General features: G+C 43.4%; 2 protein-coding genes across 2 annotated transcripts in view; one reads left to right on the plus strand and one right to left on the minus strand.

Moving 5' to 3' along the window:
• Window positions 1-16,470, minus strand: part of LOC306912856 (uncharacterized protein) — a gene marked incomplete at its 3' end in the record, with an annotated part of 26,333 nt that continues 9,863 nt past the window's right edge. The window contains exons 3-7 of the mRNA XM_079489311.1: window positions 7,307-7,645; window positions 6,687-6,791; window positions 5,286-5,357; window positions 518-640; window positions 1-284 (exon numbers count right to left, since the gene is read on the minus strand). Coding sequence (XP_079345437.1) covers window positions 1-284; window positions 518-640; window positions 5,286-5,357; window positions 6,687-6,791; window positions 7,307-7,589 — 867 coding nt within the window. The 5' untranslated portion in view covers window positions 7,590-7,645. The remainder of the gene's footprint in view (window positions 285-517; window positions 641-5,285; window positions 5,358-6,686; window positions 6,792-7,306; window positions 7,646-16,470) is intronic.
• hacd1 (3-hydroxyacyl-CoA dehydratase 1) overlaps window positions 12,267-16,470 on the plus strand; it is a 19,662-nt gene continuing 15,458 nt past the window's right edge. The window contains exon 1 of the mRNA XM_079490161.1: window positions 12,267-12,491. Within this exon, the coding sequence (XP_079346287.1) occupies window positions 12,373-12,491 (119 nt within the window). The 5' untranslated portion in view covers window positions 12,267-12,372. The remainder of the gene's footprint in view (window positions 12,492-16,470) is intronic.

Raw genomic sequence — 16,470 nt, forward strand, 5'->3', positions numbered from 1 at the left:
TTACAGAGTATAGAGCAGAAAACCACTGAAGGTGTTGTGGTTGTTTGCGTTGTCAAAGAGCTTGAACCCACGAGGTAAACTCATGTAAACTCTGTCCCACTGCTCCAGCTCTAAGATCATTCCATTAGATATGTATTCCCAAGCATTCCAACCATTGTATGACTGGTTATGAAGTACTTGCTGCTGATTTTTATACATCTTAATTTCCGAATACGATGAGGATGTATGGTGAGATGAAGTGAATCTGAAGTGATAGACTCCTTTTACTGGGACTGTGAAGAAACCTGTGACATATAGATGAGAGTTTGATGTAGATGTACATGTTAAAAATGCAAGCTCACAGTTGTAGATCTGCTATTTTCAATAATTTTGTAGTAGTTAATTTACAGGGAGAAAAACATAAAAAGTTGAAATATGGAGATACAAGGTTTCTGCCCAACAGCAACGATATGTCGCTTGTGGAATCTAATGATTCTATAAAGTAAATTGATATGACTCAGAATGAATCAGCAACTACCTGTAGATGAATCGTATGCTCCACCGATGTTAGTGATGACTCTCTTGTAGGTCACAGTGGTCTCAGAGACAAATGGTCCAAACTCGCTACCCAAACCAGCATAGAATGCCACCTTTGGTTTGTCTGTCAACACAGGAGCATAATCAAATTGTTTATAATTATATTATAAAAGCATACAGTATAATATAATATAATATAATATACATCACTGAGGATACGTCCCAGTTGCATCCATGCGATGTATTTTCGTTCTGAGGTATTCTATTTATAGTGACTCATAGGAATAGACTATGTGACAACCAGGTATAGTCTGGTGACCACCGGAGAGACGGGTGACAGCCGGAATGTAGACGGCACCCCGGGAGCAGTATGGGTTAGCGCCCAAGCCTGCATCCTCCGTGAGGAGGAAGCCCAAAAACCTTCGATGAGGCCTTTAGGAGGGCCATTCGAGCCGCAAGTGGAGCCTGCAGTACTACCGTTGCCCAGCGGTGGCGCCTGCAGAACCATTGCGGCTCAAGAATCCACCACTCCTGAATGAAGTGTCTGGTGCTGGGAGTCTGGTGCAACGCATAGGTTCTTGCAGTACTCCTGGTGAGAGCAGGAGTGGACCTGGTGAGACGTAGGAGGGGCCCGGACAGGAGGCAACCCACAGAGCCTAGTCCCTCCACATGCCAGAATTGTACCTCTCAGTCCCGGCATAGTAGTTCCGGAGTGGTTCCAACGGATTGTGCGGCCCTGTCTTTCCCTAGTGGGTCTGATCGAGGGTAGCTACTGGGATCTAAGTCGGGACTTGATCACCCCGGCTGGGTCACCCGAGTGAGGGGTATGATGTTCGCGAGACCCGAAACCCCAATGACCTTGGGATACATCACTGAGGATACGTCCCAGTTGCATCCATGCAATGTATTTTCGTTCTATATGTATCACCAATCACATTATATTAAAGTATTAAATATCTTGTCTTACAACATAGCATCTTGCATCCAACTATCAGCTTCAATAAGAAGCAGTCAAACTAAACAGTGGCTACAGTACTCCATAGAATATTCTAGTCCAGTTTGTGAATATTTAAGTAGGTGTGTCACTTAAAAGATCTGGGGCTATATCTTGTGCCACCCTTACCCCTTATCCCTAAACGTATTTGCATATTTTACTATTTTGAAAAACATTTTAAAATAGTTCAAATAGCCAATCTACAAGCTCACACTGTGTCAATGTAGATCAGCTAGTTGAACCAAAATAGTAAAAAATTGCCAATATCTATCTATCTATCTATCTATCTATCTATCTATCTATCTATCTATCTATCTATCTATCTATCTATCTATCTATGCACCAAGTCTCTGTCTGTCTGTGTGTGTAATCCACGTAACTCGAGAACCGTTCGCCCATGCACCAACTTCAAATTCGATACGCACGTTCGAAGGGAGTGCAGTGCAGTGCCTTGTGTTGAGTCGGTCGGACCCACGGTTGTCCAGAACCGCCTCAAACGGCCTCTGCCTGGGCTCTGGACAGGGCCCCTGCGCAGGGGAGCTGGCCTGGAGCTGCCCTGTTCTGACATCACAACACTCCATATTTGGGCATGCCTGACACAGAACTCCATAAGCTGGCCTTTTCCGACATCACAACACTCCATATAAACTGGCCTTTTCCGACATCACAACACTCCATATAAGCTGGCCTGTTCCAACATCACAACACTCCATATAAGATGGCCTGTTCCAACATCACAACACTCCATAAGCTGGCCTGTTCTGACATCACAACACTCCATATAAGATGGCCTTTTCCAACATCACAACACTCCATATAAACTGGCCTGTTCCAACATCACAACACTCCATATAAGCTGGCCTGTTCCAACATCACAACACTCCATATAAAATGGCCTGTTCCAACATCACAACACTCCATATAAGCTGGCCTGTTCCAACATCACAACACTCCATAAGATGGCCTGTTCTGACATCACAACACTCCATAAGCTGGCCTGTTCTGACATCACAACACTCCATATAAGATGGCCTGTTCCAACATCACAACACTCCATATAAGCTGGCCTGTTCCAACATCACAACACTCCATATAAGCTGGCCTGTTCCAACATCACAACACTCCATATAAGATGGCCTGTTCCAACATCACAACACTCCATATAAACTGGCCTGTTCTGACATCACAACACTCCATATAAGCTGGCCTGTTCCAACATCACAACACTCCATATAAACTGGCCTGTTCCAACATCACAACACTCCATATAAGCTGGCCTGTTCCAACATCACAACACTCCATATAAACTGGCCTGTTCCAACATCACAACACTCCATAAGCTGGCCTGTTCTGACATCACAACACTCCATATAAACTGGCCTGTTCCAACATCACAACACTCCATATAAGCTGGCCTGTTCTGACATCACAACACTCCATATAAACTGGCCTGTTCCGACATCACAACACTCCATATTTGGGCATGCTTGACACAGAACTCCATATAGCCTATAGGAATAAAGGGACACAGAGAGACACATACAGATATCAGGTATTCGGCTTCTAATTTGAAATACGGGATATCCCGCATTCTGCAGTTAAAGAATTAAGTAGCATGTCAAACTAGGCGGTTTTCATGATTCTGAGACTGAATCCATTCCAATTTGATTTGCATGAAAAACACTCCTTGGGCTAAATTCTGCCATAGCCAATTGCCAAAAATGTGATGACCTCATCACAGTTGTGATGACGTTTTTATCCCAAGGAGTGTTTTTCGTCCAAAACTAATGCTTGGAATGGATTCAGAATCATGACAACCCCTGCTAGTTTGACACGTCACATGCTACTCAAAGCATGGTGACATTTAGAAATTGTTGCCTTATAGGTTGTTAATAGTGGCCATATGACTTTGGCTGCTAAGGTTGCCAGCTCGGGCGCCCTAGCTGAATCATTAGGGCATATGCCCTGGGCTACATCTGTGCAAAATGTGACGCAAAATGTGGCTCCACTACAAGGTTTCTTGCTATGCATGCACCTCCTGGTACCACAGCACCTCAAAGACCCTAAAACATCACAACACTCCATATTTGGGCATGCCTGACACAGAACTCCATAAACTGGCCTTTTCCGACATCACAACACTCCATATAAGCTGGTCTGTTCCAACATCACAACACTCCATATAAGCTGGCCTGTTCCAACATCACAACACTCCATATAAGAGCTGGCCTGTTCCAACATCACAACACTCCATATAAGAGCTGGCCTGTTCTGACATCACAACACTCCATATAAACTGGTCTGTTCTGACATCACAACACTCCATATAAGCTGGTCTGTTCTGACATCACAACACTCCATATAAGCTGGTCTGTTCCAACATCACAACACTCCATATAAGAGCTGGCCTGTTCTGACATCACAACACTCCATATAAGCTGGCCTGTTCTGACATCACAACACTCCATATAAGATGGCCTGTTCCAACATCACAACACTCCATATAAGCTGGCCTGTTCCAACATCACAACACTCCATATAAACTGGCCTGTTCCGACATCACAACACTCCATATAAGCTGGCCTGTTCCGACATCACAACACTCCATATAAACTGGCCTGTTCCAACATCACAACACTCCATATAAACTGGCCTGTTCCAACATCACAACACTCCATATAAACTGGCCTGTTCCGATATCACAACACTCCATATTTGGGCATGCTTGACACAGAACTCCATATAGCCTATAGGAATAAAGGGACACAGAGAGACACATACAGATATCAGGTATTCGGCTTCTAATTTGAAATACGGGATATCCCGCATTCGGCAGTTAAAGAATTAAGTAGCATGTCAAACTAGGCGGTTTTCATGATTCTGAGACTGAATCCATTCCAATTTGATTTGCATGAAAAACACTCCTTGGGCTAAATTCTGCCATAGCCAATTGCCAAAAATGTGATGACCTCATCACAGTTGTGATGACGTTTTTAGCCCAAGGAGTGTTTTTCGTCCAAAACTAATGCTTGGAATGGATTCAGAATCATGACAACCCCTGCTAGTTTGACACGTCACATGCTACTCAAAGCATGGTGACATTTAGAAATTGTTGCCTTATAGGTTGTTAATGGTGGCCATATGACTTTGGCTGCTAAGGTTGCCAGCTCGGGCGCCCTAGCTGAATCATTAGGGCATATGCCCTGGGCTACATCTGTGCAAAATGTGACGCAAAATGTGGCTCCACTACAAGGTTTCTTGCTATGCATGCACCTCCTGGTACCACAGCACCTCAAAGACCCTAAAAACAAGGCTCCAGACTTCAAAAAACCAACTGGTCAGGCTACTACTTGGCCTTGGGTCTTGGGTCTGGTCTAAAATGTGGAATATACTACCAACAGTACTACCCTGTAAAAAGTAAAGTCTTCCCACCCCTTTTCCCCCATATAGCCTACTGAAGCCTACATCCCCCCCCCCCCCCCCCCCCCCTTTTTTACTTTCTTTATATGATGATTTCCTGTTTAGAAGTGTATATTTGTATGTCTCTAAATGTTCTGATGAATTGAAAATGCTGGACCCTGTTGTAAACAAGTGTGAGTGCTTAATCATGGTATGTCCAGAGTAACGGTTTTTGTATTGAACTGTGCTTTCGTTTGAAATGTACCCGTTGCATGTGAAATAAATGTTTAAATCAACAAATATATTTTTTCTATGCATATTTGGAGAATATAATTTTCAGTATTCAGTCGTCATGAAGAACATAATGTTTTCTTACTCGACAGTTTCTCTACTTGGCTCGCAGTATCAGTCATCTTCTCTTCTATGGTGGAAAGCTGAACCTGGTGGGCTGAAATCAACACTACATTAGTATTAAGGTAAGGTAAGTGATATTTGTCATACATTTTCAGGTAGGTGACAAATGTCAGCCAATCAGGAGAGAGTACACATTTATATCAGCTTAATGTTTATAGTGTTCCAGTTCCAATCTTGTCTGTTCATTTTATTTGTCATCACTTCCAATTTCACTTGTTTAACCTGTATCATGTCTGAGTTCTCTACCCTGATTGGATAAAATTGGTATCCTGACCTGAAAAATGCATTTTCTGTTTAATAAATACAGTGGCGTGCACAGACATTTAGAGGGGCAGGTGCTCAAATGAAAAAAGGGCACCTTCTGCCGCGCGTAGAACCGGCCGGTTGCCGTGTGAGATTTATAGATTTTGGGGCATAAATAATATATTAGAAGCTCTTTTTTGATCAAGAATAATCATGGTCTACATACAAAAAAAAGAGTAAAAGGGTTTTTTCTTTTTTTTTAAGGGCACATTATTATTATTATTTTTTTTCAAAAGGGCACATTGCTGTCCAGAGGGCAAGGGCAGGTGGTGCTCTAGCACCCCCTAGTGTCTATCTGTGCACGCCACTGAATAAATAGCTGGAGAGACATGAAGACTCCTGTTACTGAACAAACACTCTATAGCAATGAGTACTATCAGAAAACACTTATTTTAACCAACAAAGAAAACCACGTAGCCTACCTTTAAGTCAATCATAAATACTCATAGCCTACCATTTAATTTTAATGGATAAGCTTTCCCATGTGGATTATATGGATCAAATACAATTACATTTTCAACATAGCATCTATTCTCAGGTCTAAAGCTGAAGTAATTAACGTTTAAAGATCTAAAACTGAACGTAATTAAAGTTTAAAGGACCACTTTTCAACCTATCTTCATATAATTGGTCCTCACTAATGTTCATGATAAAATACTATTTTTTCCTACTCGATCTGTCTCATAGGAGGGCTGTGGGCAGTTCAGAAACCCAGTGACATCGTCCACCAGTGACATCATCGTTAGGCGGATTTTTTAAAAAAAGAATAAAAAATTATCGTGATAACGATGGCTTCCATTTTCATATTGCAACTTTTCAGGAATAGAAAGCCTGCAGTTTCTATTATCTTGGATTTCCCATCGATGATGTCACTGGTGGACGGGTTTTTGAAATGTCCACAGCCCTCCTGAGACAGACGTAGAAAAAATAATTGTGATATTTTATCATGATTTTTAGTGAGGACCAATTATATGAAGATTAAAAAGTAGTGAAGTGGTCCTTTAAGTCCTTTATTATCACTGCTATTTCCTTCCTGCCATGCATATCCTTTTCAAATTACCTTCACTTTCTTTCTCCAAGTCTTCAACCTGTCTCTCGCCGATATTTAGTCTGGTCTCGAGGCTTTCAACTTGGGTCTCACCTGCATTCAATTTGGCAGCCATTACTGAAAGATACAGTGAAATGCATGTTAAACTACTATATGGAACAGTTCAGCCAGTACCTTTACAACCTCTTTATCCCATTAAAACCAGGAAAGCAACAAGTAAGAAAGCGATCACACAACGCTGGTACCAGCGCTGCACATAAGACAAGCCCCCACCCTTCAGGTGTTTAAACCTGACAAACATTACTGAGGAATTGTATGTCATGGAAAAACTAACATTCATACTTAGACTACAAGAGGATAAGTTCTATAAAAAGTGGGATCTCTTCTTCCAGCCTATCGATAATGTATGAGGAATTCAATGAATGTATCCTGTAATATGAAAAATGTAGCCTTTTTTCTTTTTTTTCCTTTTTGTTTCTTGCTTTGTTTCTGGGGGGTCTGCAGCCAAATACATATCAATTTTGGGGGTTATATATATAGCAACATAGGTTTTTCAGAAAACAGTATATAAGATTTGTATTAGAATCAACCTTGTGTTTTAATGGTTAAAGCTCCATTTTGACAATCCTAACCTTCCAACAAGAAACGCTGCTTCTTGGCGTCTTCCTCGCTGGCTGCCAACCTGGCCTCTGTGATCCTCAGCTTCTCGCTCTGCTCCGTCACAGTGGCTTCCAGGCGATGCACCGTGTCTCTCTGCTCTGTCACAGTGGCTTCCAGGCGATGCACCGTGTCTCTCTGCTCTGTCACGGTGGCTTCCAGGCGATACACCTTGTCTCTCTGTTCTCTGGCTTCTTCCTCGCTGGCTGCCACCCTGGCCTCCGTGTTCCTCAGCTGCACTCGTTGTTCTATCACCATGTCTCGCAGTTCCTTCAGCTCAGCCCAGAGGTTATCATTGTCATCACGATCACGTCCTAAGAATGTGCCCCATGGTTTAACATTGCTCTCCCTCTCCTCCACCCGTCCGCTCTCTCCCCAAGTCCTGGCCTCTGACAGGCAGAACAGTAAAACGAGCACGGCCCCGCCACAACACTTCATTCTGGAAACGAAGTCAGACTCACTATTGATATCTTGCGTCCGCCTTTTATACCCCAAAACCACCCACCCCACAAACCGACCTTGGTCATTTGTACCCAGTGGAAAGTTAGCGTGCAACTGGACACTAAGTCCAGGACCGTCTGAGAGCTCCAACATGTGGTGCTGTATGATAAGAGCGTGCAACGTTGTATGTTGTATTACTTCTTACTCCACTACAATCATTTGAAAACTTTAGTTACTAGTTACTTTTTATTTTTTATTATTATTACAAAACACACATTAACCACTTCATGTATGTATACTTAGGCTATTTGAAAATGGCCGATCTATAAGCTCACAACACATCGCAAAAAGCTTGTAAATCGTTTTTCAAAGCATTTTATAGCATTTGGAAACTTGTGAAATGGTTCATTCTGCATAATGAATACTTTTACTTTCAGTACTTAAAGTATATTTTAATGTGAATACTTTTGTGCTTTTACTCAAGTAAATTAGTAGGCCTAATACCAGACTTTTAGTTGTAATGGAGTACTTCTACAATGTGGTATCTGTACTTTTAAATAAGTGCATTTTGTGTGTATACAAACACACCCCGCTCCCCCTCCCGAACAAGTTTGACACTTTTATGGCCTTTCAATTTCTAAGTCGTCGTGGTCCCCCCTTGTGAGGAGTCCCTGGGGGTCCCGACCCTCAGGTTAAGAACCACTGTGGTACATGATAAGGGCTGCCAGACTGAATGTCCTGGCTCTGAAAAGAGTGTGTGAATATATTGAATGTAATCAGCTGTTATTTGAAATGAATGCAGCAGGCTTGTTTTTTCTGTTGGGACGTTTCTGCAACGAGTTTAGAGTGTGCCTAAGGAAATGGTCACTTAAAAATAGATTTTTATTTCTTCACAAATGTTGACATATACTCATTATAGCTCAAATCTAAAATGATGAGCTTTTTTTTTGATTGTTGAGAACAGCTTTTAATGGCAATGTGACTAAATTATAACACCAAGTCAACTGTTTATGTCGGGGGACATGTCAGTCTAAAGGGTGACTTTAATAGTTGCTTGTGTGCCTGCGTCACACAACAAAAATACAAGCTTGTAGATCTGCTATTTTCGGTGCACGACACATGATCACATCACTGACATATCACAGGTTTACTGGTGTAAAAAAGCAGGGGAAATTGTTGCGACCATAGGTGTTTGTCTTATTGACCAGTGGATGTGTTAGTGGAGGTCAGTGCACCAGACAGTCCGGCAGAGGGAAGCGACAGTGTGAACCTGACCTGCAGCAGTGATGCTGACCCACCAGTACACAGCTACACCTGGTACAAGAGGCTGACCCAAGAGGCTGACCCACCAGTACACAGCTACACCTGGTACAAGAGGCAGAGACATGCAGAGAGTGTTAAGGAGGCAGGGGCTGAAATTCCGTAAGAGGGCACTTACGGAACTCTACGGACTTACGGGCACTCTATTTTCAGGACTAGAAAGCCTGCAGTTTCTATTAGCTTGGATTCCCCATCGATGATGTCACTGGTGGACGGGTTTCTGAACTGCCCACAGCCCTTCTATGAGACACAGACTGAGTAGAAAGAAAATTGTGCCATTTTATAATTTATTATTAGTGAGGACCTATTATATGAAGATAGGTTGAAAAGTGGTGAAGTGGTCCTTTAAGTCAAAGACAATGTGACTTAGGCAAAATAAATTGGCCTGGAGTCTGGAGTAAGTCACTTACTCCATTAATAATTTGGCCTAAGTCAGGTTTGCAATTGCCCAAGTCTAAACACAAATTGGCCAAAGTCACACTTCAAGTGCCAATACAGTACATGTACTGTCTGTAGGGCCTACTCTCTGTTCTGCAATAAGCTATAAATAAATGTATGGGTAGACTGAGTCTCACCAATGTTATATCTACAGTATGTGTGATACTATATCACATGGTTTTGATCAAAAGTTTGCACGTTTTGTATTTGGACCTGTATTTCTTCACCAGCCTTCTTCTTCACCTGAATCTTTGAATTGAAAGTGACCTAGCACTTTTGGTTCAGTTTTTCTGAAAATCTTTTAAAAATTACTTTATTTTAGCAAGGTGACGATGGGCTAGCTGCTGAATACAACAAGCTTGAAATTATTTACAGGGTGTAAAGAATAATTGTAAGAAATAATAAAACTGTTACAAACACATTTAAATTAATCATTGTAATCCTTGTAGTCGTGACAGATCATGGTACAGACAGTACAGTATGCACTATGCAGTAAGGAGGACAGTTTGAGATGGGCTTCATATTCACGGTGTCTGCGCAGTTTTAACCCATTTAGACCTGAGGCCGATCCTAAAAACACCTTCTAAATCCCGACCTAATTTTTCTGAAAAACTTTTAATAAAAAATAAAAATAAAAGGTGAATATGTTGCTAACTTGCTATATATATATGGCAATAGCTAATGTTACAAAAAGGGGTTTCCGGGATTTGATAACAACAAACATGGTCTAAAGTATTAAAGTAAATATATATTCCCACAGTTAGAGTTCTTTAATTGTTCAATATCAGGGCTCTCCCCATCTCTTTAGTAAACATGAAATACAATTTCCGGGTTGGGATACCAATTCCATCCAATCAGAACAGATTCAGAACATTCATTTTTGGACTATCCAGCTCACTCTGAGGCTTAGCCCCTAGCTCACACCTTGACCATTGTGCTGTGTCTGACCCTCTGACCTCACGTGCACGCACATACATGAGCGCCCATGCACACACACAAACACTTGATCAGGTAACTGGATCAGGATTAGGTGATGTGCACTATATTTGGTGCTGTATTTAGTTTACACACATTTCTACTGGGCACCATGATGATAGGAGCTATTTTTAGATTCTGCAATGAGGCACTTTCTCAGGCCCTGCTTCTATTGCTGAGGGTAGAGCTCTGGCTGAATAGTACTGAACAGACAACAAGCAGTCTGTCTGTATGTCACTTGAACACACTGAGTGAGCACCGAATAGTGGCACCAGACTGTTGCACTTGCAGCGCCCTGTGACAGGACAAACATGCTGTCAACAGGCCACAATAGCTTTAACATTGAAATCAGCACACACCAGGAGTATAAGCACATGCTACAGGCTATATTTACATTTAGTAGCCTACAGCCATAGATATGCAGGACAGCAACATGCAATGAGCCTTGTCTTCAATATACGCAAGGAAACAGGGATACCCCATGCACCCACCTATCGGACTACTTGTACAAGACACACACACACAACACACAACACACACACACACACACACACACACACACACACACACACACACACACACACACACACACACACACACACAGGAGCTCCACTGATCTCACTCAACACAGATTCGGCAAAAACATGGGGCCAAATTTGTTCTACTGCTATGCCACTAAAATGTGGAATGCTCTTCCAACTCCTTACCCTCCTTCAAAACCGCCATAAAAGAGCACCTGTCTGCAATCAGTAACTGGTCTTTCTAGGACCATGTCCTAGAATAGTCTAAGCCACTGGTCTGGTTCCCAAACACTGGGACTCGGGTCCCATTTGTGGGTCACGGACACACGCAGGACCACAATGGAAACAGGCCCTGGGGCTTTTTGTGAACTATCCTTTTAACAATCATTGTAAAATCGTACCTCTGTACATTTGCATACTGTTAATAAAGTATTCAATCCAGACGTCCATAATTACAATGATTTATATGTAGATCAACAATGATGCCTGTCAATACAACCCCTATCAGAGCTCACAGGATGTAAATGCTGGATTGTGTAGGCAGTGAGGGCAGTATTTTTTTTATGGCAAGTTATTTCCGTTTACGTGGCTGGGTCTTAACTTAAGAGTGTTAGTTGAAAGCCAGTATAGCCTACAGATGCTGAGTTGCTCCAGCTGTCAGTCTATTCCTGCATGCTTAAAACAAGTTGTCTATTTCGATTGAATGATTATAAATATCTTACATACACCATGTTGGTGTAAAAATAGCCCCTCTACATGAGCTTGTAGATCTAGATATTGTTGTAAATGTGAAACCCAATAACCCTTAAAAAAAAAATAATAATAATTTGTCTCCCTACTCTTCTATTGAGATCATGTCAAAAGTCAAAGGTACAATATTTGGATCCAAGATGTTGTGGACCCTGTTGTAAACAAGTTTAGTGCTTTATCATGGTTCGTCCACGAAGTAACAGTTTTTGTATTGACTTGAAAATGTCAATCAATCAATCAATCAATCAGTAGGAAGTAAAAGCAGCCTATGGTCTGGAAATACTCAAGAAAGGTAGCCTGTATACAAATACCTCAAAATTGTACAGTAGCTACTTCAGTAAATGTATATATTTAGTTACTTTACCCCACTGCTTTTCAGTGAATTTTTTAGGCTAGTCTCTCTCTCTCTCTCTCTTTCTCCAAACGCAGGCCGCGCACTTGTTGCAGCAGTGAACTACTCCCACGAGGGGGGGCCCGTTACCGTTAGATTCATGGCCTGCATGGATCATGACCCCTGGTCTCCCACACACAGCCAGCTGTCAGCTGCCCACAGCGCACCGCCTTTTTGACTTCCCCACTCTGGCACCGGGTTAACCATGGCGTCTGGCGAGGAGGACGGCACGGCTGAAGACAAGGAACACAACAACAAGAGGAAAACCAAGAGTGCCGTCGCCACAGCATGGCTGACATTCTACAACATCACCATGACGGCCGGGTAAATGCGGATTATTGTAGCCTACCCTGCTATGGCTGATTAATAAAGGGCTACTAACTAGCCACTCCCTGAACGCCGCTTGCCTCTCCCCGCAGTCCGCATGGGGAGCGTGTTTCTGTTTATAGGTCCGTGTAGTGTGCCTAAGTGTGGCAGTTGGACGCTTCCATTCTGCGGCTCAATTTTTAGAGGCATATGCCGCCGACTGCACCGAGACGCGGCCGTTGGACGTGGGAGGCAAAGAACGAGGCCAAATAGTTGCAACTTTCTATGAAAGTGTGTGACTGTGATTTTTTTGGAGTGATTGCTAAAAGAACCACCAGACCTTTCAAGAAAGTAACGGCGGTGGTCGGATCCAGCCTTTTCCAAATAGGGTCGATCGCATGCATGGTGTCAGCGTCATGGCCACGCTGCTTGCAGTGATAAGTATAGCCGGTGCGCTGACACTGGAGATCCGCTCTGCCTCAGGCTCAGACTGACTGACTGACTGACTGACTGACGACTGGCCTGGGGGAGTGAAATAGCTCAGTTGGCACATTTTAAACTACGCTACAAAACGTGCCATTACGCAGTTGAGGACATTGTAATATTGGTGGATAATAAGGTGGTAAAAACTATGACAGACATTATAATCAACACATGAGTTATTTTATATTATGTCGGCTCGTGAGTCGTGATGATCAATTCGCTTCCTAAATTTAAAACTGCCTCAGACATCATCATCGACTGGCACACTGGCTCAGTTATGCGTAAATGCTAGCCCCATACATATGTGCCCTCTCCCTACGCTCATTCTGTAGCTCCTAGAGCGTAGGGAGAGGGCACATATGGGGCTACGTAAATGCGTGCTGCTCATTCTTGGCACAGTGGCACACACCTGAGTCTAGCGCGCATCACTTTTTTTGGTGCGTTTCCATCTTAATCTAATCTACGAGCTGTCTTTGTGTGGTTCTCACACTACTACTACACAACTTTTGACACTTCACTACATTCTGAATGGGTCCAACAGGAAATAAACTTAAGCTGTCCCCTAGCAACTCAATTCCACTGACTGACGCACAAGTCAGCACTGATGTTCAAGAGAGAGTCCTCTTACAATAATGTTAAAGAATGCCTAAAAGTTGTTATGGACAATGCATGTCCATTTGTACACTCTCTTGTTGTGATAATAATAGAATTGTCTGACAACTGTTATTTCTGGACATTTCTAAACAGCAATATTTTTTGTACAAACGCCACAAATTGTATATAGATCATGTCCTTTCATATTCAAAGTGAAAGTTGTTTTTTATTTGTTATATTTTCTAATGACAAGTCTAATCATTGGGTCGATGTTTGTTAATCAGGGGTACCTGATGTACTGTTTCTATTGTAGTCTGATATGACCTGCAATAGTAAATGCGTTGTTTCCAACAAAATGTTATTTTAGCACTTGAAAAACAGATTCCAGTTTCCAAGTCCCATTCATAAGTCTATGATTTCTATCATATGTGACCAGATTTGACTGAGAGCCTGCCATCGTGCAACATCCAGCTTTTCACCAGAGGAGAAACACTGAATTTATTTATTATCCAAAATGAGTTAATAGCACAGGCAGCCTCTTCACATAATAGAGCATGTCTGAAATAAATATCAGAGCTGAAATCGACATGTAAATATGAAATAAATGCTTAAACATAGGTAGGTGTAATGTTAGAGGCCACAGAAGTGAACCTTTCAAGCCTGTTTTCTCAACTCGCTGTTTCTCTGCAAGACATTACTCTATAAGCCATATCTCCAAAACTGGTGGGTCAAATTGAACAACCAATATCTCTATTTGAAGCTACGATTCCCTGCGTTCATATGACACGAAGAAACAGAATTAAAAAAAAATCTAATGGCAGTCCGGCAGTCAAATTTTGATTTGTTTTTTTTTGTTTTTAGCATATTTTCATAGACATTTTCATGTTCCACTGAAAGGAAATTGGGATAACTTGACCTAACCTGTGGGGATGATAAAATGTTGTACAGGTACATAAATAATAGTAGTGGACTCGAATGTCATTGCATGGTCTTGATAAGTAACGTTAAAGGTTACTTTAGTAACCACGGTTGTATATATAAATTGAACGAAATACCTTTCGTTTATGGGTAGGTTTCCTTCAAAACCTAGCTGCAGAACATTATTTTATGTACTCCCAGGACAGAAAATTCTAGAATTTTCGCTGTCCTGGGCTCTAAGGGTGACGTAGGAAGCCACGCCTATCCCGTATAGATACCTGCGTGGCTACGTCAGCCCTCATTCGGAACTTTTCTTCTGCTTTAGAGAACAGAAGGGCGTTCCACGAAAGGTATTTCGTTCAATTTATATATACAACCGTGGTTACTAAAGTAACCTTTAACGTTGTATTATATAGAAATTTCACGAAATACCTTTCGTTTATGGGACTTTATGAACTCCCGTGACCTGAACTTCCAGTGGGTCCCAGGTAAACCTTTTGGGAGGGGCTCGGACCCTTTTGGGTCCAGAACCTAGTCCTTGTGGAGAGCAGGAGGCAGCGCTATGCTGCCCTGATGCTTTACTGAGCAGCGGCCCCCAAGACCGCGTGCGCTAGCGAAGGCGCTGCCACATCTAGGTTATAGTATGTGGCGAAAGTCGAGGGTGTAGACCAGCTTGCTGCTGTGCAGACTTCCTGAATGGAGACACCCTTGTAGAGTGCCCAGGAAGCTGCCACACCTCTTGTGGAGTGGGCCCTCAGGGCTTGAGGGGAATCCACGCCTTGGCTAGTGTAGGCCAGACGGATGGCTTCCACTATCCAGTTAGAGATAGTGACCTTCGTGACGGGCTTTCCTTTGGTCCTGGCACCCCAGGACACAAAGAGTTGGCTTCCTTGTCTGAAGGGAGCCAGTCTATCCGCGTATATGCGTAAAGCTCTGACTGGGCAGAGGCAATTAAGCCTGCTGTCTTCGTCAGAGGAGAACGGCGGGGGATGGAAAGCCTGTAGGTTCACTGGCACACACACTGAGAGAGCATTTTTGGGAATGAAGGCGGGGTTTGCCTTTAGGGTGACCTTGGTCGACCCCTCATCGAACCTCATGCAGTCTGGAGAGATCGAGAGCGCATGTAGGTCGCTGACCCTTTTTGCTGTCGTGAGTGCGATCAGGAGAGCCACCTTCAGGGTTAGGAGCTTGAGGCTCACGGTTTGTAGTGGTTCAAAGGGTGCTGTAGCCAGAGCCTTTAGAACCAGGGACAAATCCCACGAGGGAACGAGGGATCTGCATGTCCTATGTTCCCTGCGTACACCCTTCATGAATTGTTTTACCAGCGGGTGCTTCCACACCGTCTGGTTATCAAAGCCTGGGTGGCAGGCAGAGATTGCCGCCAAATGGACCTTGACTGAGGAGAGGCCTAGGCCGCTGTCTAGGAGCTCCTGCAGGAATGACAGGACGTCGATCACTGAGGCCTGGTAGGGGACTGTTTGGTCTGGTCTTCGTGAGCACCAATGCTCGAAGACGCGCCAGGCTGTGTCGTAACGGTCCCTTGTTGACTGGGCTCTGCCTTTCTGAATCGTTTCGATTACGTTCGGAGGTAGACCCACGGCAGTCAACATCACCCTTTGACGGGCCAGACCCATAGGTCTAGGTCCTGGGGGTGAGGGTGGAAGATCTCCCCCCTCGCTTGAGAGAGGAGATCCGCTCGAAGGGGAATTCTCCACGGCTGGTCGTAGAGGAGAGGGGTTATTTCCGACCTCCAGACCCCCCACGACGGGGCTATTAGGAGCACCTTCAGACCCTGAGTCCTCACTCTGTCCAGAGTGGGGCTGATGAGGGATAGCGGGGGAAAGGCGTAGAGAAGGGTTTTGGGCCATTGGTGTGACAGAGCGTCTAGCCCCAACGTTGATGGTCCCCTGATTGCGAAGAAGAGGGGACACTTTGTGTTCTCCTCTGTGGCAAAGAGATCCACCTTGGATTTCCCAAACCTGCTCCAGACCTGGGCCACTGC

The sequence above is a fragment of the Electrona antarctica genome (genome assembly GCF_951216825.1).
Source record: "Electrona antarctica genome assembly, chromosome: 20".
Lineage (NCBI taxonomy): Eukaryota > Metazoa > Chordata > Actinopteri > Myctophiformes > Myctophidae > Electrona > Electrona antarctica.